Source organism: Pelmatolapia mariae, linkage group LG4 (genome assembly GCF_036321145.2).
Source record: "Pelmatolapia mariae isolate MD_Pm_ZW linkage group LG4, Pm_UMD_F_2, whole genome shotgun sequence".
In the NCBI taxonomy this organism is placed as follows: domain Eukaryota; kingdom Metazoa; phylum Chordata; class Actinopteri; order Cichliformes; family Cichlidae; genus Pelmatolapia; species Pelmatolapia mariae.
In genome coordinates, this window is record NC_086230.1 from 22,622,378 (window position 1) to 22,647,735 (window position 25,358).

The 25,358-nt window shown below is 39.7% G+C and overlaps 1 pseudogene and 1 gene segment (V, D, J or C); both read right to left on the reverse strand.

The window, feature by feature from the left end:
* Window positions 1-2,425: 2,425 nt before the first annotated feature.
* On the reverse strand, window positions 2,426-15,305 carry LOC134625465 (immunoglobulin lambda-1 light chain-like; annotated as a pseudogene).
* A 1,483-nt stretch (window positions 15,306-16,788) lies between these two features.
* On the reverse strand, window positions 16,789-24,408 carry LOC134626756 (T cell receptor gamma variable 4-like). The segment is given in 3 exon segments: window positions 16,789-16,923; window positions 23,963-24,285; window positions 24,369-24,408. Coding segments are annotated over 3 exon segments (498 nt in total).
* Between the last annotated feature and the right edge of the window lie 950 nt (window positions 24,409-25,358).

Sequence of the window (25,358 nt, forward strand, 5' to 3'; positions counted from 1 at the left end):
GACAAGACACAGGCTTTCATTCATAAACCAAATAAGAGCTGTTTCCCAATTACTTAATCAATTATAAAAATTCCCCCCAAAATAAGTCCTTATCCTCATTTATTCATCCAAACGTTTAGTTGTTTTAGCTTCATATGGGTAACTAACAACTTTATAATGAAACACTGAACAAGAGTTGTTTAATGTCATTATGGTCACATTTACTGCTGCTGGAGAATAGTAGTATTAATGTAGTGTCTATCAACCTTTAAAATATAACATTATATGTTGTATGTTAGATAGCTTGGTGTGGATGATAACTTGAAGTCTAGTGGCTGAATAAGAATTGCATATTCTGGGACCTTGCTTTTTTTTTAGTTTTATTAATGAATTTTTTAAATGAATTGAAAAAAACAATCTATAGGTGGGGGCTCTCCACTTTAAAAAAAATTAAGGGTGTCCATGTTCCTTGTTGCTTGTCTTCATGTTCCGTGTTCCCTGTCTCAGGTCTTTATGTTTCATGTTCCGGGTTTCTGGTCCCAGGGTTTTGTTCCTTTGTGTCATGTTTAGTTTGCAGTTTCGGTATTTCTTAGTTTTGTCCCTGCCCTGCTTCTTTTTATGTCTCATCAATGTACATAAAGCTCACTCACAGTGAGCCTTTCGTCGGTCATGCACTTGGGTCCTTTCTCTCACACCTCGACACGTCTACCGCCGCAGCCGTGACAGAATGATGGAATGTCCATGTGTAACAGTATTTGTTTAGTTGAGGTAGTAGCTATCTTTAGTCTCTATCTCTAGTAGCTAAATTTTGATAATTAAAAAAAAACAAAAACTTGTAGCAACATAGAATTATTTTTTTTTGTATGCGGGATAGTTGGGTTTATATAATAATTTGAGTGGTTGCGTCAATGAGAACTGCATATTTGGAAATTAACAGTTTTGGTGATGAAGAAATCAAAAATGGCAACTCATCCACATGTAATGTTTTTACAGTTTTGTTTGTGTAATGGGTCTATCAGCATGTTAATGAGACGTAAAAGCAGAAGTATCAGTGAGGTGTTTTTGTCACAGTGTAAACCACTGTGATACGTGCTCCTCAGCAGATTCATCCCATGTTTGACAGTAATAGACTGCAGAGTCTGCCTCCTCCACATTTTTGATGATCAAACGATAATCTGATGTTGACTGATGAGTGGACATGAATTTTGGAGAGGAGAACCCAGAGCCATAGTCTGGAGAACCCCAGCTATGATACATATTCAGCACATACTGAGGAACTCCTCCTGGAATCTGTTTATACCAACGAGTAGCATCTGTAATAGTCCCCAGATTACAGTCCATGGTGGCTGTTTCTCCTTTCCTCACTGATAGAACAGGTTTCTGTGTCAGCACCGTCACACCACTCACACCTGCGAACAACAAGAAGACATGGAGTCAAGAGAAGCACACAGACATCTTTATATATGTGTGCAATAGAAGTCAGAGTGTTTACATGTTAGAGTAGTGATGAGAGCACAGAGAGTCACCAGCATAATGTTGGTGCAGGCGAAGAACTGACTGGAGAGAAGCTGCTGGAGAAGCTATTTAACACATCTAACAAGGAAGAGGAGCTTTGAATGAAGCTTTTCCCCCCTGTCCATTGTGTATATAAGATGATGTCTTCTGATTTTCATTCTGTTACATCATCATCATCACAGTTTTGTTTTCTTCTTTGTTTATTCCGTTATGGGCTGGTCCATCTCTCCACATCCTGAATGAGACAGACTTACCTACTAGTTGTATTTAATGATTTAAATGTTCAAAGCAAATGAGCATATGACAGCAAAGGTTTAGTTTAGTTGTATAACTGCACTCCCTCTAATGTTCCTTAACAGTAAAGAAAGTTATGTTTGGACAAAAATGAAGCAGGTTTCAGCTGTCTGTGAATAATCAGATGATAGTAACTGAAACATTTCTAGTAAACAGCAGTTCCATTTTATTTTACACAGAGTTGATACTTCTTCATTTACATTTAGTTATAAATGAGATACTAAGACCTGCAGGTGCATCCTGGGCAAAAAGAGAGGGAGGATTTGAGAGGTGATGCTTCACTGAGTGTGAAGATTTTAGTTCAAATCTACAACCAACATTTTAAACCAGTGACACTTGCCCTCTCTCTTACTCATAAAGAGTTATTAAATGATGCTCTCTAGTGTACAAAGATACATAGCGTGTCTTTCAGAATATACTTGTGTTTTAACTATGGGAACAACACATTTAAAAATGGTGTTCTTATGAGTGTTTTTCCCTCTATGTGCCCCTCTCTAAAATTTAAGAGTTCATGTTAATCATCTTAAATTTATGTTACTAACAAAACAGTGACACAGTTTCTTATTTACTGACAAGAAAACACATTTTTTAAATCAATGCTTTTTATTAATTTAATGCAAAACATGAATTCCTGAAAGTACTTGTTAAAAACCAGCAAATGAATACATGACTTAAACCTTTTGCTTTATTTTGATTTCTAACATGTAAAGACTGTAATGAGCAAACAGCACAAGCAGTAAAGAAGCAGGTTCTAAATGCACATTCTGGCCCTCGACTATTCAGTGGGACATTCTGACTTCTTGATGGTTTTCTCTGAAGTCTGTGAGCCCAAAGACACTTTACATGTATAAACCTTATCCATGTTCCAGTCTGATGTCTGGATGGTCAGAGAGCTGCTGATTTGGTAAGTCTGGTCTGGTCTCTGAACAGCAGTGCTGGTAGAGATCCCACTGCTCACAGGACTCCCACCAGCCAACCAGCTCACATCTGCAAAAGGCACAGACTGACTGGACAGACAGACCAGAGAAGCTGTGTTGGACTGGAGCTCAGCACTGGACGGAGGGAAGACTGTCAGGACAGGAGGAGGGAGGCTGGAGCCTGAAAATACATGAAAGATGTTCAGGAAAAATCAAAGGAATAAAATGAAATAACCAAAACAGAAGAAATCAAGACATCAATAAGAGTCAATATGGAATAAACATAATATTTGTTATGAAGAAAACAATACTAATGTGATTTGCAAAAATATACAGAGATAACAACCCAACATAGCACTTGTGAAGAAAGAGAAAAACAATCCTATGTATGTTTTTGAAATGCCAACCCAAATATAAATTAAAACACTATGAGAATAATAAGAACGAACAATATCATATTTCACATCATTCTCAGTGAACATTTATATAAAAATATACAAATTTGGTTTGACACGTTTTCAATTTTTTTAATATAATAGATTCATTTCTCCTGCACATACAACAACCTCAAACTATTTCAGATTGTACAAAATCATAAAAAATGATGCAGAACAAGAAACATATTGAATTAAGTAGTCATCAGCAGATTTTTGCAAAATCTCTGTTGTTTTATGATCAGTTAAAAAGTACTTACCTGTCACAATCAGCTTGGTGCCTTGTCCGAATACCACAGTGATTCAGTTTGTATACATGGCTGTACAAAAACCTCCTGACTGTCACTGATGAGGGGAGAGGAACTGAAACATCCTGTAGAGACCAACTTTCACTGTCAACATCTCATTCCCTTCATCAGTCTGTTTGTATTTTTTAACTACGTTTCTCTGTGTGTAGTCATGTTTTTTCCTTCATGTCACTTGTTTTGTGTAAGACTTAATAAAGTACTCATTACTGATCTGAATTAAACAGAGCTTCACTGTCTCTCAATGAAATTTTGTTTAGTCTGGTTCACTATGACGGAGCATTTTTGGGAAAGTCTTCCCATGTCTGACAGTAACTCACTGCAGAGTCTCCTGTCTCTGCATGATTGATAAAAGACTGCAAATCAATGTTTGGTCAGGATTTAAATATTAATCTGTCTGAGGAGAATCCTGCTGAAAATGCAGTTGACCTGTGAGAATTATGAAATCTCAGAACTGAGGAAAAGAACCAGGAGCCTGTTTGTACCAACTGACATAAAAGCTTTCAGCTTTTTTAATGTTGTATTTGAGCAGGTTAAAGGTTAAAGGGATTAAAAAATGAGCAATCCAGTGTTCAATAAGACATTATCTGAAGGTTGTACGTTAAACTGAGGTTTCTCGATTGGACTATTTTCAAGTGAATGAGCCTTAAGAAAGCAGCCACAATGTAAATAACTGTGATATGTACAGCGTCTTCTGTTTCTGCCCGCTTGATAATTAAGCGGTAATTAATGTTTGATGAGGATGTAGAGTTGAATCTGTCTGAGAGGAACCTTTTTTTCAAAGCTGGATGAGCTGTGAAAATGGAGAAATCTTAGAACATACTGAGGAAACCGTCCAGGAATTTGTTTATACCAGCTAACAGAATTCCTGTCATCTCGCTCATGGCATGGATATTGAATGCATTGCTTACTGTTTTCTTTAAACATTTGTACCTGCTGATTCCAGGTCTTCTTGTGTGACACGTTTTTTATAGGCCGTTCCCTGTACATATGGAATATGTAACAAAGTAAAGAGATAGTCTCAATGAGATAGACAGAGGTGGCAAAAATAAAAACTTTCTTTACTTAAGTAGAAGTACAGATAAACAATACTTTGGTAAAAGTTCTGTTTCTGTTTATAAGATTTGGGGAAACCTGCAGTCAGCTGAGACTGAAGTCACTTGGATGAGCGACGAAACGTTTCTCCCACAAAACACTACGTCCAGATGAACAGAATCAACTTTTGGAGATTTACTTTCCTGGATGATTGAGAATGCATCAAGACGTTTGGTAAAAGTTGAAGTACTGATTCAAAAGAATCACAGTACAATAATTTCTAATGTGAGCTTCAGTAGATTTTCTTAGTAGTAGTACAGGCTGTGATCAGCTGACCTGCTGCTCTTTGTGAATTTACACAACTGAATTCAACAATATATCAGCAGTTTCACAAGTTATAATGCACATCCCCTACACTGACACTACACTGCGTATATTGTCTTTGAATTCAGTTAGTTAAGCTAAGCATCAAAATCTTAAATGCAAATAATCTCACTTAACCTACCTCTTAATGAGTACCAGAGGTACTGTGCAGCAGTTCAACACAATGCTTTACTGTGAATTCACCACATTATTCCAAGGTAACCTGTTTATCTTGGACAAAACTGAGAGCACAGAGAGTCACCAGCATGATGTCACTGTGCATAGCTGGAGACCAAGTCCTATCGTGGCCAAATTCGGCCACTACAAACAAAAGGAACAGGTGAAAAGCCGCGGCAGGGAATTAAAAGGAACGGACTTCAGCGTGAACGACCAGTTCCCCAAAGAGATCCTGGAACGACGCAGGGTCCTCTTCCCAATCCGACGCAGCTTTATCCAGAAGGGCTCCCGCGCTGTCATCGCTGTGGACCGGCTGTACGTGGACGGACAGCTCCACCGCGACCCCGACATCACTCCGTGGCTGTATTAACTTCACACCAGATAAGAATCCGCTACACCCTTTCCCCACCCACTCACACTAACTTGCATTAACATCTGTTTAACTTACTAGTATCAAATCACATCTTAGGTGTGATTTCATAGCAGAATTAACACCGTCATTCTCCGTCAATGGTTTGATCGGAATGTTTCCGGATTTTTTTTTTTTTCTTCTCGTTTTTTGTTCTCTTTTTTCCCCCTCTTGTTTTTATGCTGCTCACCCTTGTCCTTGGTTTCTTTCTGATCCGTAAGGCCAGTAATGTTGTTGGGATGGAGCTGGACTCCCTCAAGGTGGTGTCGGAGAGGCGGATGCTGTCCAAAATAAAGACAATGTTGGATAACACCTCCCACCCACTCCATGACATGCTGGTCAGTCACAGGAGCACGTTCAGTGAGAGACTGAGAGTACCGAAAAGCACCACTGAACGTCACAGGAAATCATTCCTGCCTGTGGCCATCTCCCTGTATAATGCATCTGCTTAACATACTGGTTACTGCTACAACTACACGGTTCTTTTCCAGCTATTTATTATTGTGTGACTTATGTTTCTTTCCTGCTATTTATTATTGTGTGACTTATGTATATATATATAGATATATATATATTGTGCTATTCTTAGTTAGCGTGTTGTCTGTTTTGTTAATGTTGGTGTATAATGGAGCACTGTAACAAAGAAATAATTTCCCCCAGGGATCAATAAAGTATTCTGATTCTGATTCTGATTCTGATTTTTTCTTTCTTTCACTGCTTCGATCACCTGCTTCCACACTCATCCACAAACTACATCCTTTGGACACATACGCACAGCACGATCACGCACAGCCATGCGCTCAACGGCAGCACATTTACATCAGACAGCGCACACAGTCGTATAGGATACACACACTTAAACCAAGCGTACTCATATTAGTAAATATGCACACACATAGTCAGACTCAGGGAGCATCTCACCACACATTTTTTCTCTCTCCCCCTCTTTTTATTTACGAACAAGTGATGTATTCTCTCCACCTGTCTAAGCGACACACACAGCGCACACCCCTAGTTATACACAGACATCTATGGGTGCACTAAGATTCGTTACATGGAATGTAAATGGAGCTGGCTCCAGAGAAAAGAGGTTAAAAATATTTAACCAACTCAAAAAACTACAGGCAGATGTTGTCCTTTTACAAGAGACCCACAGACCTCTTAGAGGTTCGAATGAACTTAAAACACCTGAGTTTCCTAATGTGTTCTCAGCTTGTTATAATTCTAGACAAAGGGGAGTAGCAATTTTAATCCATAAAAAAATTAATTTCACAGTACTCGATACAGTTATAGATCCAGAGGGCAGATTCTTAATCATCAAACTATCTATACTTGATAAAAAGCTATGTATTGTAAGTGTATATGGTCCAAATGTTGATGATCCCTCATTCTTTCACGGTTTCTTCAGCGCACTCTCTGAACACTTAGATGGCACACTTGTTCTTGGAGGCGACCTCAACCTTGGACTAAATGAAGAAATGGATAGGCTCAATACAGCAGGAACTCAGCGTAATTGGCAGTCCATAAATATAATCAAACAGTATATGAGCGACTTTGGTCTTTGCGATGCATGGCGCTCCCTTCACCCCACCAGTAAGGAATATACTTTTTTCTCACATGTCCATCACTCCTACTCTCGTCTGGATTATTTTTTGGTCAGCAGCTCACTGCTGAGGGACATTTCAGACACTGAGATTCACCCTATAGCTGTCAGCGATCATGCTCCTGTATCTTTAACACTAATGCACAAGAATAATACTACGCCTAGTAAAAACTGGAGATTTAATACATCACTGCTTAAAGATGAAGACTTTATTAAATATTTTAAAAAAGAGTGGACTTCATATTTAGACTTTAATGACACTCCCGGAACATCAGCTTCTGTTCTATGGGAAGCAGGGAAAGCTGTGATGAGAGGTAAAATAATTTCTTTCTCATCACATAAAAAGAAAAAAGAAAACAAAAATATCCAGGAAGTAGAAAAAACCATCAAATCACTAGAAGAAGCCTATGCGTCCGACCAAGATCAGGAAACATTGAACAAAATACGCAAAACAAAACTAGAATTAAATGAGATAATTGATAAAAAAACAAAATTCTTAGTACAAAGACTACGCTTACAAAATTATGAACATGGTAATAAATCCGGTCAATTTCTAGCAAACCAGCTAAAAATAAATAAAGAAAAAACAACTCTATGTGCTGTTCAAGACTCATCTGGGAATACAGTATATGACCCGAAACAAATAAACAACATCTTCAGGGATTTCTATAAAACGTTGTATTCACCACAAATAAACCCATCTAAAAAGGAAATTGATCAGTTTTTAGACAACATAACTCTCCCAAAATTATTAGACTCTCAAGCAATGGCATTGGATTCGCCACTGACACCAGGTGAACTCCAGGAAGCCCTGATAAGTATGCCCAATAATAAGGCTCCAGGTCCAGACGGCTTTCCTGCAGAATTCTACAAAGAATTCTGGACGATTTTAGCCCCAATTTTTTACAGAACGCTGTTGGAAATCAAAGAAAATGGCAGACTCCCATCAAATATGAATTCTGCAAACATTAATCTCCTGCTAAAACCAGGCAAAGACCCTGTATATCCCTCAAGCTATCGTCCAATATCCCTTATAAATGTAGACCTTAAAATAATCTGCAAAGCTCTCTCGAAGAGACTAGAGAAAATAACCCCCCTCTTAATTCATCCTGACCAAACTGGTTTCATAAAAGGTAGGCACTCATCAACAAATACACGTAGATTACTTAATTTGATAGACTACTCATACAGTAAAAACCTTGAAACTACAATATTTTCTTTAGATGCAGAAAAAGCGTTTGACAGAGTTAACTGGAAATTTCTATTTGCAACTTTACACAAATTTGGTTTTGGATCTTCTTTCATCAGCTGGTTAAAAATATTATATAATTCCCCAACAGCTTGTGTCAGAACAAATGACCAGACATCCTCCAGCTTCTGTCTCCTGAGGGGCACCAGGCAGGGATGCCCACTCTCCCCTTCACTGTTTGCAATTTTTATTGAACCACTAGCAGCAGCAATTAGACAGAATTCAGTAATTAAGGGCATAAAATGCAAGAATGTGGAACATAAAATCAGCCTTTATGCGGATGATGTGCTACTCTTTCTCCAAAATTCACAAACCAATATCTCTGGGGTGATTGAATTGATAAACTCTTTTGCAAGAATATCAGATTACTCAATTAACTGGTCAAAATCTACAGTCCTTCCGATTAATTGCTCCTTCCATAATTCCTCTTCTACTCCACTGCAATCGGGAAATATAAAATATTTAGGTATTAATGTTTCTCCCAAGCTTGCAGATCTAACTAAATTAAACTATATCCCACTTTTAATGAAAGTAGAAGGCGATCTGGCTAGGTGGAAATGTCTACCCATATCACTCATGGGAAGGGTTGCCGCTATAAAAATGATGGTCTTACCAAAAATAAATTATTTATTCTCAATGATCCCAACTAAACCGCCACAAGATTGGTTCAGATCTCTAGATTCATATATGTCCAAATTCCTTTGGAAAAATAAGCCCCCACGTATAAGCTTAAAAACACTACAAAAGACCAAGGATAAAGGAGGATTAGAACTACCTAACTTTCAGCACTACTTCTTAGCCAACAGGCTCCAATTTATCTCAGGATGGCTAAAACATACCCTCTTAGATGAACCTTGGCTAGATGTAGAACAAGCACTTTGCAATAATCTAGAGATTTCAGATCTACCATTTATCAGCTCAAACATTCAACGACATGAATGCTTCAAAAGCGTCAACATTAGCTCCTCTCTGACAGCATGGTGGGAGTTTCTGAAGTTGACAGAGTCTTCATTAATCCCATGCAAACGTACACCTATCTGGAACAACCCTGACATATTACAAAACAATAATATGATAAACTTTTCAGATTGGAGTGGTAAAGGAATCAAATATTTAGAACATATACTAGAAGGAACAGAATTTATTTCATTTGACAGACTAGTTACACAATATGGGATCAACAAGAAAAGATTTTTAGAATATCAACAAATTAAATCCATAGTAAAAAAGAAATTTAAACCGGGTCAAGTTGAACTACAAACACCACCAAGTGTGGTTCAATTTCTTACTCTTAAAACCCCCAAATTACTATCCAAAATATACAGAATGCTTTCTAAAATAGATGAATCAATATCACTTCCTATTGCAAAATGGGAAGCGGATTTATCAGTTAACTTAGACCAAAACTTCTGGTCTCAGATTTGCTTAAAAACCTTTCATCTAATTAGAAATCCCAGTCTTCAATTAATTCAATACAAAATACTACATAGAGTGCACTATACAGGTCATCGGATGTTCAAGATGGGCTTTGCGTCTACCAACAACTGCTCACACTGCCAAACCAATTCACTGGACAATTATATCCACGCTCTTTGGTTCTGTCCACCAGTTCAGAAGTTTTGGCGTGAGATATGTGAAGACTTATCGAAGTGTCTGAAATGTAACATTCCAACTTCTCCTTTAGTGTGTTTGTTGGGCAGCTTAGATAATGTCACTTCAGAAAAGAATATAGCCCACATGGTTTTCACTGCCCTATGCATAGCCAAGAAAACAGTCCTCATGAACTGGAAAAATAAAAATAATCTTAATTCTAACCAGTATTGAAATTATCTATTAGATTACATTAGTCTTGATACAGCCTCTGCCACCACATCAGATCAATTGCTCTGGGCTCCTTTGATCAGCTCCATCACCTAGTGGGGGTGGGGGGTCATAGTTTGGTCCCACCTTCACTGTTGTGATTGGTGTGGGGGTAGGGACAGGCTTAGGGCGTCGGGGGGTTCCCCAGGAGCATCTTCCTTGGGGGGCTCAACCCGGGGTAGCGGTCATGGCCAATTAAGGGCTCTGTTGGCTCTTAGGTGACGGTTTCCTCGTGGCTGCGTGCAGCGGGGCTAGGGGAGGGTCTGTGCTGAGGGACGTGGGTTACTGACCTGGTAGCCTGGCTGCCCCTGGGTGGGTCCGGGACGGGCGTGAGGTTCTGGGGGCGCTCCGTCTCTGGGCTGGGGCCCTGGCCCCAGTTGTTGGTGTATTGCTGGGCTTGTGGGCGGGTGGGTATATGGGGGCCCAGTCCTGGCGCAGGGCGCCGCCAGTGCATCGAGCCACCTGGGGGACTCTTCAACTGGTGGGGGAGGTTGTCACATCTTGCAGGAGCTTTCCTCTCCTCAGGAATTCTCTCTGCAGGAGGGGGAGATATAGGAGAGGTGGAGGAAGATCTCAGCCTGGGCGTCTATTGTCTTGTGTAGTCTGGAAGATGAGTGGATGATGGGGTGGGTGCAGTTTTCTCTGTAGTGGGGTCGGGTGGGCTGTCCCGGGCTCTGTGGGGCCGGGCGGCGCTGCTGCACTGGGCCCTGGTCCGGATGGGCCTGGGCCCCCTTTCCCTGGCGGGTTGCAGAGCATGGGGGTGCCTACTGGGGTCAGCGGGGGAGCTGGCCCCAGGGAGGGGTCACTTGCCCCTCCCTTTCTTCCCTCCCCATCTCCTGCTGCCTTCCTCTTCCCGCTCCACCACAATCACCCACACATGCAGGGCCTTGGGGTAGGGGTGTGTCACCAGGGTGCAGAGGAGGCATCCCCCCCCTCTGTCCCCTTCTGGCTGCCTCTGCCTCAATTTTATCTCACAACTTAGACATTCACATTACTCACACTCTCATAACACATACATATAGGATCTTGGGGGTGGGCTCACAACACGGACTCCAAATTACCATCAGGGTGTACACCTCACCCCTGGCGTCGTTGCCCACCTCTCAATTTTAAATACACGTAGACATTGAGGGCTATCAGGAGGGGCTATGCGCTTACCTGCTGCTCTCTGGCAGGTAGCTCCATGCCCTCCTGGGTTTTAATTGCACCTTAGAACACATATACATCAACACTACATATGAGCGGGTAGAGGGAGGTTTGGAGTCTTCTCACACCCCTGGTCTCTGCGGCCTGCTGGAGCGGGGGGGCTAGGAGGAGGAGTTGGCCGTCCGACTGGGGTCTGGTGTGTGGGGCCTCCCTGCTGCTGCGGAGTCGGGGCAGTCTGCTTCTCCCCACTGCAGGGAAAAGGGTAACACCACCTGGGTCTGGGTGCAGTTTCCCCCTCCAGGGGCAAGGGTACCTAGACCCGGTTCTTAGAGTACGCTTGGGGAGTGTGATTGTGTGTACAGTGTCTCTTTATGTCTGTCTTCACGTTGGTTGAGTGTGGAGTAATTGCCTATGAGAGCATGAGGGTGGGAATGGATGTTTGTATTTGAGTGTGCCTGTATGTCTGTGTCTATATGTCAGGTTGGGTATCAGACGCCACCTCTCTGGGGACATCTCAGGCCCTCCAAGGTTTGGAGGCCTATCTCCCCCCACCACTTCCCCTGCCGGTGGCAGACGCCCTCAGACATCGATGCGTTGGTGGTTCTTTGTGTCCGGGGGTGGGCGTCCGGGTACACACCGGCTCACTCCTTGGTGGCTGCTTATCGGGGCCTGGAACCTGGGGCTCGCTCGGGCCACTTCGGGGGTGGGGCTCGGTCACTCAGGCACAGCTGGCTGCCGGCGGAGCTCACGGGCACGTCACTGCAACCCCCCCTGGCTTCTGCTCCGCGGCTGCTGAGTGATCCCTCATCTGGGACTCTCCTCAGCTCTTTCTGGGACAGTGGCGCGGCTGCCCCTCTGTTGGTCTTCCTTGGTCTCTTGTGTTCTGGGGGCCTCTGGATGTCTGGAGTTTTGATCTCCTCCATACCTGCTTCATGCCCTGGAGGATGGGACTGTGGCCCCCCACACCCTCTAGCAGATCATTACATTAAGGAACCTTTTAAATACAAGCGCGCTCATGCTCACAGGTGTACACACAGGTGATCACACACACAAACTACACCCTTTTTGGCTCCTACCTCAAAGCACACTGTGCGCTGTCGATCTTACGTGCTGCACAATAATGTTTAATATTAAGTATTTAGTGTTATATTCCCATATATCATTGTGATGTTGTTTATTCTATTACTCTCGTTTTCTTCTGCTTGTTTTCTTTTTTCTTTCTCAACAGGTGATCCAGGTGATCGATATATGTATTTTTTGTCTGCTTATTTTGTTGGTTTTTTTTTTTTTGCCCTTTATCCCCGTCCCTCTTCTCCGCTGTTTTTTTGTTTTGTTTTGTTTTTTCCCCCCTCTTTCTTTCTCCCTTTTCTTTTCCCCTGTCCCGTATCTAGCAAGTAAAAAAAATAAAATAAAATAAAATAAAATAAACAATAAAAGGTAAATCAAATGGACCATTACGGCAAGGCTGGGATGGTCCATTTGGTAAAGTAAATCCGTTGGGCATCTTTCTTCGCCTTTAGACAATAATTCTGATGGCAAAAGAACCAAACGGGACAGGTTTAAAAAAAAAACAAACAAAAAAAAAAAAACATGAAGATGAAACCAGGAAATGTCCTTACTGAATCATCAGAGCTGTGATGGAGAAACAGGTTTACCTTTTAGGTGACATGAATGAGTTGAAGGGAAGTTATGAACTGTTTCTGAGAGACAAATAACACCAGGATCCTTTTCTAAGTAGCTGACAGCTGGTAACTGTGCAGGGGCGGGTCTAGTATAGTTTTGCCAGGGGGGCCAGGTAGGGCATTAACAGGGAAAGAGGGGCACAAAGAGATACTTTTCTTTCTTATTCTCATTTAAAATGTATCGCTTTTATTAAATAATTATCTGAATCTTACAACCAAAGTGTTTATCTGATGTACCATGTATAGAAATCATACATATACCAACAAGACAGTGTACATCACTGTCACAACAGCGTTTGTTTTCATTCAAAGGCTTTATGACTTTTCCTATAATACCTGGTAGGCCGGTCTCTAGTCAAAATGCCCGGGCCAATTTTTTGTCCCAGTCCAGCCCTGTCACTGTGTGTTGAGACTTGTAACTTGGGAAGAGATTGCACTGCTTCTGTAGGATAAGGAGAGGAGATGTGAGTCATTAAATATGACACTGAAACTCAGACTGACAGGAGGAGGAGCTAAACCTGCATAGTTTGTGATGTTTTGGGTAACTTATCTTTAGCAGAGTGTAACTCTGTTTTTGTATTAATAATTATTGGTGATAGTGATGTCTCCCTCCTCTCCCTTAAAATTGTGATGTTATATTTTATTATCATAAGTTGGTTACTATGTCCTTCAGAATTATTAATTGTGCTTTAACCATTAACAGTTTTTATATTGTAAAAAATTAGTCATTAAAAACAAAATGCATAACCTTTTGTGTAACGTCACATGAAACCAGAGTGGTTAGGGTTAGGAGAACATTTTATAAAATGTTAAGCCATTAATGAATATTGAACAACTGAGCAAAGAGTTCAAATACAGATCACTGTGATACAAATGATTCACAAAAAAAAATACCAGTTTCTCTCATCTACATCTTGAGAGTTAAACAATCTGATTATCACTGTGACACATATTATTGCAAACTGATGAAACTGAGCACCACTGTTACTAACACTCAGGATGCAACTCTTCTAATCCTGGTGCATAATGCTGGTGGTGAATACCTGTTTGTACACAGGTGTGTACAAACAGGTACTCACACACATACACCATTGGTTGGCTGCTGCCTCTAAACATATCATGATTTGTCGGTCTTGTGTGCTGCTCAATAACACTCAATATTTATTATTTATTGTTACTTATGCTTATGTTGGTTGTTGCTGTGGTTTCCATACTGTGTTGTTCTCTTTTTGCTTGTTTTTTTTCCAAGCAGGTGATCAAACTGATTTTTAGTGTCTTTTCTTTCTGTCTCCCTGTTTTTCTTTACCTCTCCTTCTCTTGAGCCTCTTCCCAACTTCTCTTTTCTTCGTCTTTCCTATCCCCTGGTTCTGTCCATTTAGATTGTAATAACTTAAAAGTAAAAAAATAAATCAATACATAAATAATAAATATCGAACAAACTGTGACAATCAAGTGGACCATTATAGCAAAAGCTGTAACGATCAGCTTGCAAAAAATACATCTGTTGGAAATTTTCCTTGGCCTTGAGACAATAATTCTGATTGCTACAGTGCCGGACAGGACATATGAAAAAACAAAAAAGAATTGAGTCTGATGTCTATTAAAGTTATATTACTTATAGATAACAGCATAAAGTATTGGTCTCCTGTTTTGTATATCATTATTTGAGTAGTTTTGACTGAATAGTCCCCTCTTGGCTTTTTTCCTGATTTTCATGATTAATATTAAAATAAAAAACTAGACAAATAACACAGTATTTGAAGGTGCTGGGGTTTCAGTGTGTTTGTTGAAGGTTTCTTTTATCAGGATGTAAAAGAGCATCAAAAAGCAGAAGTATCTGTGAGGAGGTTTTTGTCACAGTGTGAATCACTGTGATACCCCACTATCAGCAGAGCCGTCCCATGTCTGACAGTAATAGACTGCAGAGTCTCCCTCCTCCACATTCTTGATGATCAAACGATAATCTGTTGTTGACTGATGAGTGGATGTGAATTTTGGAGAGGAGAACCCAGAGCCATAGTATGGAGAACTCCAGCCATGATAAAAGGACACCACAAACTGAGGAGCTCCTCCTGGAATCTGTTTATGCCAGGCAGCAGCATTATTTGTAACAGTCCCCAGGTTACAGTCCATCGTGGCTGTCTCTCCTGTCCTCACTGTTAAAACAGGTTTCTGTGTCACCACCGTCACACCACTCACACCTGCAAACAACAAGAAGACATGGAGTCAAGAGAAACACACTGACATTTAAATCTAACATGAGATCCATTCTTCTTTGTATATTTTAGACTCTTTACATGTTAGAGCAGTGATGAGAGCACAGAGAGTCACCAGCATGTTGTCAGTGTAGGCTAAGGACTGAGTGGAGAGATGATGGTGGAAGAGCTATTTAATACAACTAACAGGAGGAGGAGCATTGGAGATTTTTTCTCTTCCCCGTTTTATTGATATTATTATTATTATTATTATTATTATTATTGGTGTTGGTAATGTGTTGTGTCTGTCACCCTGTGGCAACATATATATATATATATATATATATATATATATATATATATATATATATATATATATAGATAGATAGATAGATACATATATATATATACAAAAACAAAACATATTTTCAGAAGCAACATGAAGTTTAGAATGCTGTGAAAATTATTTTCACAGCAGGTTATTCTCTGGCACCTCAACATTTGTGGTGACTTTGCACAACAGTGGGATCGTCTAATTAAATAACTAAATATCTGTAAATAAGATGGGCCTGTTCACAAATGTGATGTATGAAAACAGTTTTTTTAAAAACAGAAACAGTTTGCAGCTTGGAATTCCCACACTTTGAAAAGCCATTAAGATTTAAAAGTTAAAATAAACTGTGAAATAAAACTGATATAATTATGTCAAAAAATTTTCACAGCTGTTAAATTACATCATGTCAGCTGAAGGAGATGCTATCTTCTTGTAAGTTACATTGTTACCAACAATCAGTTTAATCAAAATTAAAAATTCCTAAATAAAAAGTAATAAAAAAAACAAAAAAACAATTGTGATTGGTTTTATTTAAATTTGGTTATTTTAAATTAGATTGCAAATTTCCTCAACAAGTGATATTAAGTGCAAAATTTCAGCTTCAGCGCTCTGTATGCCTGCTTTCTATACGTCAACATTTTTGGGACAGATTTTTTTTTCTGAATTTTTGCTGTGAAAACATTTGGTGCCATGCTACAACAGCCAGAAGCTCTGCAAGTTTGATTGGGGGGGGGGGGGTTGCTGGTGATGTCTTAAGCGGTTAATGGAAATTCACTTGTTACAGCAGCACAAGGTTCAGAAAACAGAAGAAAAATGAATATAGACTTTATTTACACTTTCTTCACAATACATAAAGTTATGTTTGTCCAAAAATAAAGCAGTTTGTGAATGACCAAATGACAGCAACTGAAACATTTTCAGTAAGCAGCAGTTCGTATCGTAGGATCAGTTTATTTGACAGAAAGCTGAAAACATGAGGTTATGAATGAAAAACTAAGACCTGCAGGTGCATGCTGGGCAGGAAGAGAGGGAGGAGTTTAAAGGTGATGCTTCACTAAGTGTGAAGATATTATTGAAGCTTACAACCAACATTTTAAACCAGTGACACTTGGCCTCTCTTACTTAATAATGCTATCTAGTGTTCATAGCATTTATTTCAGAATATACTTATGTTTCAACTATGGGAAAAATACATTTTAAAAATGATGTTCTTATGAGCGGATTATTTTGTAATGAGCAAACAGCAGAAGAAGTAAAGAAGCAGATTTTAAATGCACATTCTGGTCCTCGACTATTCAGTGGAACATTCTGACTTCTTGATGGTTTTCTCTGAAGTCTGTGAGCCCAAAGACACTTTACATGTATAAACCTTATCCATGTTCCAGTCTGATGTCTGGATGGTCAGAGAGCTGCTGATTTGGTAAGTCTGATCACCTCAGGAGGGAGGCTGGAGCCTGAAAACACATGAAAGATGTTCAGAATCTCCTACCTCTGCCCACTTGCCCAGAGATCGCGTGAGGCGAGGTGTGGACCCATGCACAGACAACACAGGGAAACAGGAAACTTGGAAACAGAAGATGAGCCATTTATTTTGGGCTGAACACCAGAATATAAAATAAAGAGAAACCAGAATGCAAAAATAACCTAAACTTGGAAAACTACTGAGACACAGTCAGAGAGTCGGATGAGGGACAAGGGAAAACTGACACAATATATACACAAAGGTGTGATAAAGAAAATAGAAGCACAGCAGGAACAAATTAAACATAACATCACAGGGGAAGCAAGGGGCCATCAAAATAAAACAGGACGTGGCACGCAGACTGGGACCCAGACAAGGAGACATCTGCTTGACAATAGAACAGAGGAAAGACAGAAAGGGAAGTGCATGACAGACTGGGGAGACAAAGGATGAACCATAATGAGGAGAACATGGGAACAGGAAATGGAGATGAACACAGACACAACTGAGACATGGAGCGAGAAGGCAAGAGACACAGTGAGAGAGAAACAGAAAGGGAGAGAAAGAGAGAGAGAGAGATAATGACACGGAAAGAAAATGACATAAACACAGATTACATGACAGACACTTACAGGCAACACAGGGGAGAGACCAAGACACAAGGGGAACTTAACAGACAACAAACTAAACTGAGAACACAAGGGAACTCAGGAACAATGAATTCATAAACTCAAGACTAACTAGTGAAAGATAAATATCATCATCAAAATACAAAACAATCATGAAAACCCAGAAAATTCCAAATCCTGGGTCCAAGACCCAGAACCACAACACATATTTCAGTGCTTTGCTCTTTATAGTTTTAATAATGAATGTTAAAAGAATCAAAAAGGCACAATCCAGTGTTTAATAACACTTCATCTGAAAGTGGTGGGTTACATAGAGTGTTCTTGATAGATCTATTATCTCCACATCAAAGAATATCAGAGAGCATAAGTAATAAAGAGACAGCGCCATCAGCAGAGTCATCCCATGTCTCACTCTAATCCATACAGAATCTCCTACCTCGGCCCACTTGGTCAGAGGTAGCAGGTTTTTGTTTTTGTTTCTCTCGCTTTCGCTCTTCCTCTCGCTCATGCTTTCTCGCTCTCTCTCTCTCTCCTGCCAGGGCGGAACTCATTATGGGTTCCTGCCCTCGGCCCAAGCACCTGCGGGAGATTGAACACCTGTGTCTCATCATCTCAGTGTTTCTGCCACTACATAAACCATGGAAGCGATGCAACTCATCGTTGCATCTCTGTATGACTCATGTCAGTGTTGCCCCGGCTCCAAGAATATTCATCGTTCTCATGTGTTCCTTGCCTTCATGCTAACTTGTGTTCTCTTGTAAATAAGCCTCCTGGACCATCCCTGTCTTCCTGTGGAGTGATTCGTGAGCGAGTGGAGTGAGGCTGGAAAAACGGCAGTGTGCCACTGAATAGGAGAGAGTGTGATTGACCCAGTCTTTTCCCCTTGGATTTTCCGGAGCCCCTACCCCTGCACATATGTACATAGCACTTGGTGTTTGTAAAAATAAAATTCTTCTTGTATTTTTCAAGAATCAGAGTTCTGCACGTGAGTCTCCCTGTTAAACGCGACAATTAGTTTTAGTTTGCAAGTGATGTAGATTTTAGTTTATTTAATTTCTACTTACAGATAAGAAATGTATTATTTGTGACAATTTTTGTCTAACAAAAGCCAAAATAAGTGTGCCTAGATTAAAATATTGTATTGTTATATTTCTTGAAAGTATCTGGATTTAGATCAGCAAAAGAAAATCTACTGTTAACTTTATAATTTAATATTTAATTGTACTCTCATTTTCTCTCACGTTCACTTGGTGGTTTCTGAGCGCTAGTAATAACCAGTGTTGGGCAAGTTACTTTGAAAAAGTAATTCAATTATAGTTACTAGTTACTTCTTCAAAAAAAGTAACTGAGTCAGTAACTGAGTTACAATATTCTAAAAGTAATTAATTACTTGGAAAAGTAACTATTGCGTTACTTTAAAAAAAAACAAAGAACGTTTAACCCTCTGGGGTCCAGGGTATAATTGGCCATTTTTTTACTACTCTTGATGTTTCCTCCACATTTCACCTTTAAAAACTATTTGCTTTGCCTTGTTTGGTATCATTCTTTTCAGCACAACCTCACGTGCCTGAATTCACAGTTATGTTTTCATTTTGTCATACTGTATAACCAGAATTGATCTAAAATCAGACAAAAAACATAAAATCAGAGTAGAAAAAGTTATATTTTTACTGTAACAACCATAAACATGTTTAATGAATCATATTTCATAACTTTAAATGCAAATATTAATTGTCAATTTTAAAATCATATGCACAAGTTTTGCAAACAACAAAGTTATTTGCAGCCATTTACCTTTTACCCTTTTTTAAATAACCATTTCAAACTATTTACAGAACAACCAGGTGTTCTGCATTCAATAAGATGCCACACAAATTATTTGTGCCACTCCAAAAAATAATTTCTGTCCACTATAAAGAAGAACATCACAGCCTGATACCTGCAGATCTGACAGCAGCAGGTGTATCACTCCTGTTTCTACCTGGAGACAGCAGTCGCCTCATTGTTCTGACACACAACACAAAACTATCCACAACACTACACACTAACTACACAAGACAACACATTAACTATACACTCCAAACACGCTAAACGTCACAAATCTGTCACATCTCAAAACTCGCTCTCTCTCTTTTTCTGCTCTCTCTCTCTCTCTCTCTCTCTCTCTCTCTCTCTCTCTCTCTCTCTCTCGCCATCACTCCTAAAACTTCCCCTGTTTTGTTTTGGTTTTTTGCTCATAAGCAGAGAGTGCTTGCTGCGCTGTCCTTAGACAGTAAACGTGACGAAACTATTGAGGAAAAAACGCCGCGTATATATTGTTTATCATGACTCTGGTTTTACGTGGCCTATCAACACAATTTATAAACTGGTATATATCACCTTGTTGCTTTGTCTTTAAGTGGTCATGTGATTGGCTTACCACGACTACTTTATTCTTCCTCAGTCAAACAGCAGCACTCATGCGATTGTTTTGCCCCCTGAGCTCCAGGTGTTGTGCTAGACAGTGATCGTGATTACCGTCCGCGGGAGCGCGCAGCTGCTTAAAGCTGTAGCGTCCAGATTACTTACAGCTACTTCCGTGCAGCTGATATAAGATGCGGTAAGCTGAACACAGCTTCAACCGTCTGTTTGTTGAAAAATAGTAACGGACCGCGTTTCCTGGTTAGTAACTGTAACGGCGTTGTAACGATAGGAATAGTAATTAGTTAGATTACTCGTTACTGAAAAAAGTAACGCCGTTAGTAACGCCGTTACTTGTAACGCCGTTATTCCCATCACTGGTAATAACCATTTAGAAAATAGGATTAGATCATTCTGAACAATATGCAAGTGATGTTAACATAAATGCACCTAGAAGAGAAGAGATATGAAAGCTCCTGAAGACACTGGGTATAGAGAAAATCACAGGGAAGTTTCAACAAAAAAAAACTTCCATTCACAGATCAAATATTTCAAATATTGATTATTAGATTAGAAAAAGCCTTATGAATGTGTTTCTGATTAATACACACTAAATTTAAAAGAAGATTATCTCACTATACAAGATATGATCTATAGTCGCTATAACATTGTTTTTGATTAGCTGCATATTAATGAGACACTCTTTTGTCACAGCTGCTCTTCCAAATTTCCTTTTCAAGCACGTTCCAAGGTTGTTCTACTGGACTGAGATCTGGTTACTGCAGTCATACGAGTTCAGTGTTTTTCAGTCTTCTGTTGTTTAATTTTGGTGAAACAGTGCAAATTGTAGCCTCAGTTTTCTCTTCCAAGCTGACAGGTGTGGTCTTCTGTTCCTGTAGCCCCTCAGCTTCAAGGTCAGATGTGTTGTGCTTTCAAAGATACTCTTCTGCATAGGTTGCTTGTATTGAGTGGTAATTTGAGTTTCTTTTACATTTCTATCAGCTCAAAGTAATATGGTCAGTCTTCTCTGACCTCAGCAAGGTATTTTCACCAAAGAACTGCTGTTCACTGGATGTTTTCTCATTTCAGTCCATTCCCCGTAAACCCTAGAGGTGGTTGAGCAGGAAAATCACAGTACACATATATATATCTAAAATACTCACACCAGCTCATCAGACATGAATAATCATGCCACGTTCAATCATCATTCTTCCTTATTTTGATCCTCGGTTTGAACTCCAGCAGGCTGTCTTGATAATACCTGCATGGCTAAATGCTTTATGATGCTGCTGATGTGAAATGCTGGTTATTGGATTAGAGTGACAAGCAGTAGAACAGGCGTAGCTAATAAAGTGGTTGCTGAATGTATGCACGTTACTCGACTATAAAGTAGTTGGTGCTATATTCTCAGATTGTATATAGTTTGAATTAAACAATAAAAAAGGAAGCAATCCAGTATTTAATAACACACTATCTGTAGGTGGTGGGTTACACTGAGTTGTCCTGATTAATCTGTAATCTGAATGTGAAAGAGTCTAAAAAACCTTTGTTAAACAAATTGGTGAAGAGGATTTTTGTAGTCTCATTTTTGTTTTACTCTTGCTTGACATCTGATTCAGAATTAGTATGTTGGGAATGTTTTTGATCAAACACATGCATGTGTATATGCATATGTATATATGTGTATATTCTTGTGCTTTGTTTTTAAGTAAAAGTGGAAATTTAAAAAAAAATTAAAAATAACAGAGCCTGTTTGAAAATGAATAATGTGCCTTTAGTTCACTAAGTTTGTGCACAAAAAACAGAAGTAATAATGAGGAAGTTTTTGTCACAGTGTAAATCACTGTGATACCTCCTCTTTAGCAGAGCTGTCCCATGTGTGACAGCAATAGACTGCAGAGTCTCCCTCCCCTACATTGCTGATGATCACATGATAATCCGATGTTGACTGATGAGTGGATGTGAATTTTGGAGAGGAGAAGAGGATCCCCTTCATTTTACTTACCAGCCCCGTCTCGGAACTGAGGACGCCATCATCTGTCTGCTCAATTGTGTCTACACCCACCTGGACCAGCCGGCAATTACTATGAGGGTCATGTTTTTTGACTTTTCCAGTGCTTTCAACACCATCAGGCCAACCCTCCTGGGATATAAGCTGACAGCGATGCAGGTGGATGCTTCTCTGGTGTCCTGGATTGTTGATTACCTGACAGAAAGACCACAATATGTGCGTCTCCCACAGTGTGTGTCTGACAAGGTAATCAGCAACACAGGGGCACCACGAGGGACTGTCCTCTCCCCCTTCCTCTTCACCCTCTACACCACAGACTTCAGCCACTGCACAGAGACCTGCCATCTTCAGAAGTTTTCTGATGACTCTGCAGTGGTTGGATGCATCAGCAGAGATGATGAGTCAGAGTACAGTACTGTGGTCGACTCATTTGTCACATGGTGTGAGCAGAATCATCTGCAGCTCAACGTGGCAAAGACCAAGGAATTGGTTGTGGACTTGAGGAAGACCAGGAAACACTTGACCCCTGTTTCAATCCAGGGGGTCAATGCTGACATTGTGGATGACTATAAATACCTCGGTGTATACATTGACAATAAACTGGACTGGGCTAAAAACACCACAGCACTTTACAGGAAGAGCCAGAGTCGACTTTTCTGAGGCAGCTGAGGTCCTTCAACATCTGTCGGACAATGCTCAGGATTTTCTACAAGTCTATTGTGGCCAGTGCTATCCTCTACGCTGTTGCATGCTCTTCTTACTTATTCAGATATTTATTAGTAAGTGACTTCTATATATGTATATATTGTGCTATTTCTTATTTCTTGTATTGTCTGTTTTTGTTACTGTTTGTACTGGAGCACTGTAACCAACATAATTTCCCCCTAGGGATCAATAAAGTATTCTGATTCTGATTCTGATTCTGATTCAGAATCCAGAGCCATAGTCTGGAGAACTCCAGTCATGACGAAAACTCAGCACATACTGAGGAACTCCTCCTGGAATCTGTTTATACCAACGACCAGCATTACCAGTAACAGACTGCAGTCCATGGTGGCTGTCTCTCCTTTCCTCACTGATAGAAGAGGTTTCTGTGTCACCACTGTCACACCACTCACACCTGCAAACAACAAGAAGACATGGAGTCAAGATAATACAGATGAATATAACATGGGGTCTAAGCTGTACTGTAACTCAGACTCTTTACATGTTAGAGCAGTGATGAGAGCACAGAGAGTCACCAGCATGTTGTTGATTTGAGCAAAGAATTGAGAAGTGAAAGATTTGGAAGAGCTATTTAACACAACTAATGGGAGGAGGAGCTGTTGGTTTTTGTTTGTATTTCATTGGTTACTTTCCTTTCTTTTTAATCATCCATCATTTTTGATTGTTTATATATACTTTTTTCACTACTACTACTACTACGACGACTACTACTACTATTATTATTATTTTAAACAAAAAGTGAGTAGTTTTCTGCTACCATTCAAGGGAGCTAGGACTGACCAAATTATATTACCTAAAACATTTTAGGTGTAGCCTGTTACATTCATTTCGGTATTTCTGTGTTTTATTCCACACTGGGTGTTTGGGAATGTAATATGTTCAGATTCCACAAAAGCTGTGGTGTCAATAAGTTTGTTTGTTTTTCTTTTTATGTCCTCCCTAATGTCTCTCCATGTTTCACAGTAGCACATTGCTGAGTCTCCTGCTTTTAACTGTTAATTAACATCTGCTTGTCCACACTGAAAAACTGTGTGCATACTGAAGAGCTCCATCAGAGATTCTTCTCTAATCTCTTAATTTTGCAGCTAGCAAAAAAACAAAACAAAACAAAAAAAAACACTATTTGAAGGTGGTGGGATTACACTGAGTTTGTTGGGTGTGTCTTTTATAAAAAGAGCATCAAAAAGCAGAAGTATCTGTGTGGAGGTTTTTGTCACAGTGTAAATCAGTGTGATACGGACTCATCAACAGAGCCGTCCCATGTCTTACAGTAATAGACTGCAGAGTCTCCCTCCTCCACATTGCTGATGATCAAACGATAATCTGTTGTTGACTGATGAGTGGATGTGAATTTTGGCGAGGAGAACCCAGAGCCATAGGTTGGAGAACTAGAGCTATGATGAAACCACAGCACAAACTGAGGAGCTCCTCCTGGAATCTGTTTATACCAACGACAATAGCTGCCAGTAACAGTCCCCAGGTTACAGTCCATGGTGGCTGTCTCTCCTTTCCTCACTGATAGAAGAGGTTTCTGTGTCACCATTGTCACACCACTCACACCTGCAAACAACATGAAGACACAGAGTCAAGAGAAACACACCGACATTAGTATATATGTGTGATATATAAGTCAAAATGTTTACATGTTAGAGCAGTGATGAGAGCACAGAGAGTTGCCAGCATGATGTTGATGTGAACTAAGAACTGATTTGAAGAAAAGGTGCTGGAGGAGCCATTTAATACAACTAACAGGAGGAGGAGCTGCGTCTCCTCCTTTCACCCTATTACATCATCACAATATTTATTTTCTTTTTTCTTCATTTATTTTTTATTAACAACATGATGTATATATTTCAATTGAAACATTAAAAAAGAAAAATGGGAAAAGCATACCAAGGCCTCCAGAAGCACAAAGGGAATAATACTGATATTAAAACAAAATGGGAAAAAGAACTAGATATACAAATATCAAAGGAGGATTGATCTGCTATGCGGGTGACACACAAGGTGAAAGAACTGAATAGAATTTACTTGGAAAAAATCGAATTTGTGTTTTTGTTACACCTTAAAAGGAATGTATAAGTTACAAAAGCAAGAGACAGTCTGGTCACATAAATGCCACCCACTCACAAAACCTCTGGAAATGTAATAAAATTATAATATTTTGGAACAATACAAGTCTAACTCAAAGAAAGAAGCTAGGCTGTGTAATCCCTGTAGATGCCAACGTGCTGTATTTTGGAGTAATTAAAGAAGATGTTGTGATTAAAAAAAGATCAATACTGTATTCATGCTAAATATTGCTCATTGTTTGGTTACAAAAAATAAAATAAAAAATAAAACAAAGAACAGGAATATAAAGGGAAATCTTTATGAGAGGATGACTTTCTTGCAAAGGTCTAAAGTAGACGCCTTTTCACAAAAGTGGAAGAAATGGATTGCCTTCATGTGTCATGGTCCTGGGTCTTCTGCCCAGTGTTTTGTTTTCATTCAATTCTGTTCTTGTTAGATATCTATAGATAATATCTTATATTAATGTGTCATTATTCAGATCAGATCAGATCAGAATCTTTATTGTCACTGTCACAGGTACAACGAAATTAAAAATGGTCCCGGATCAGTGCATCATCCCT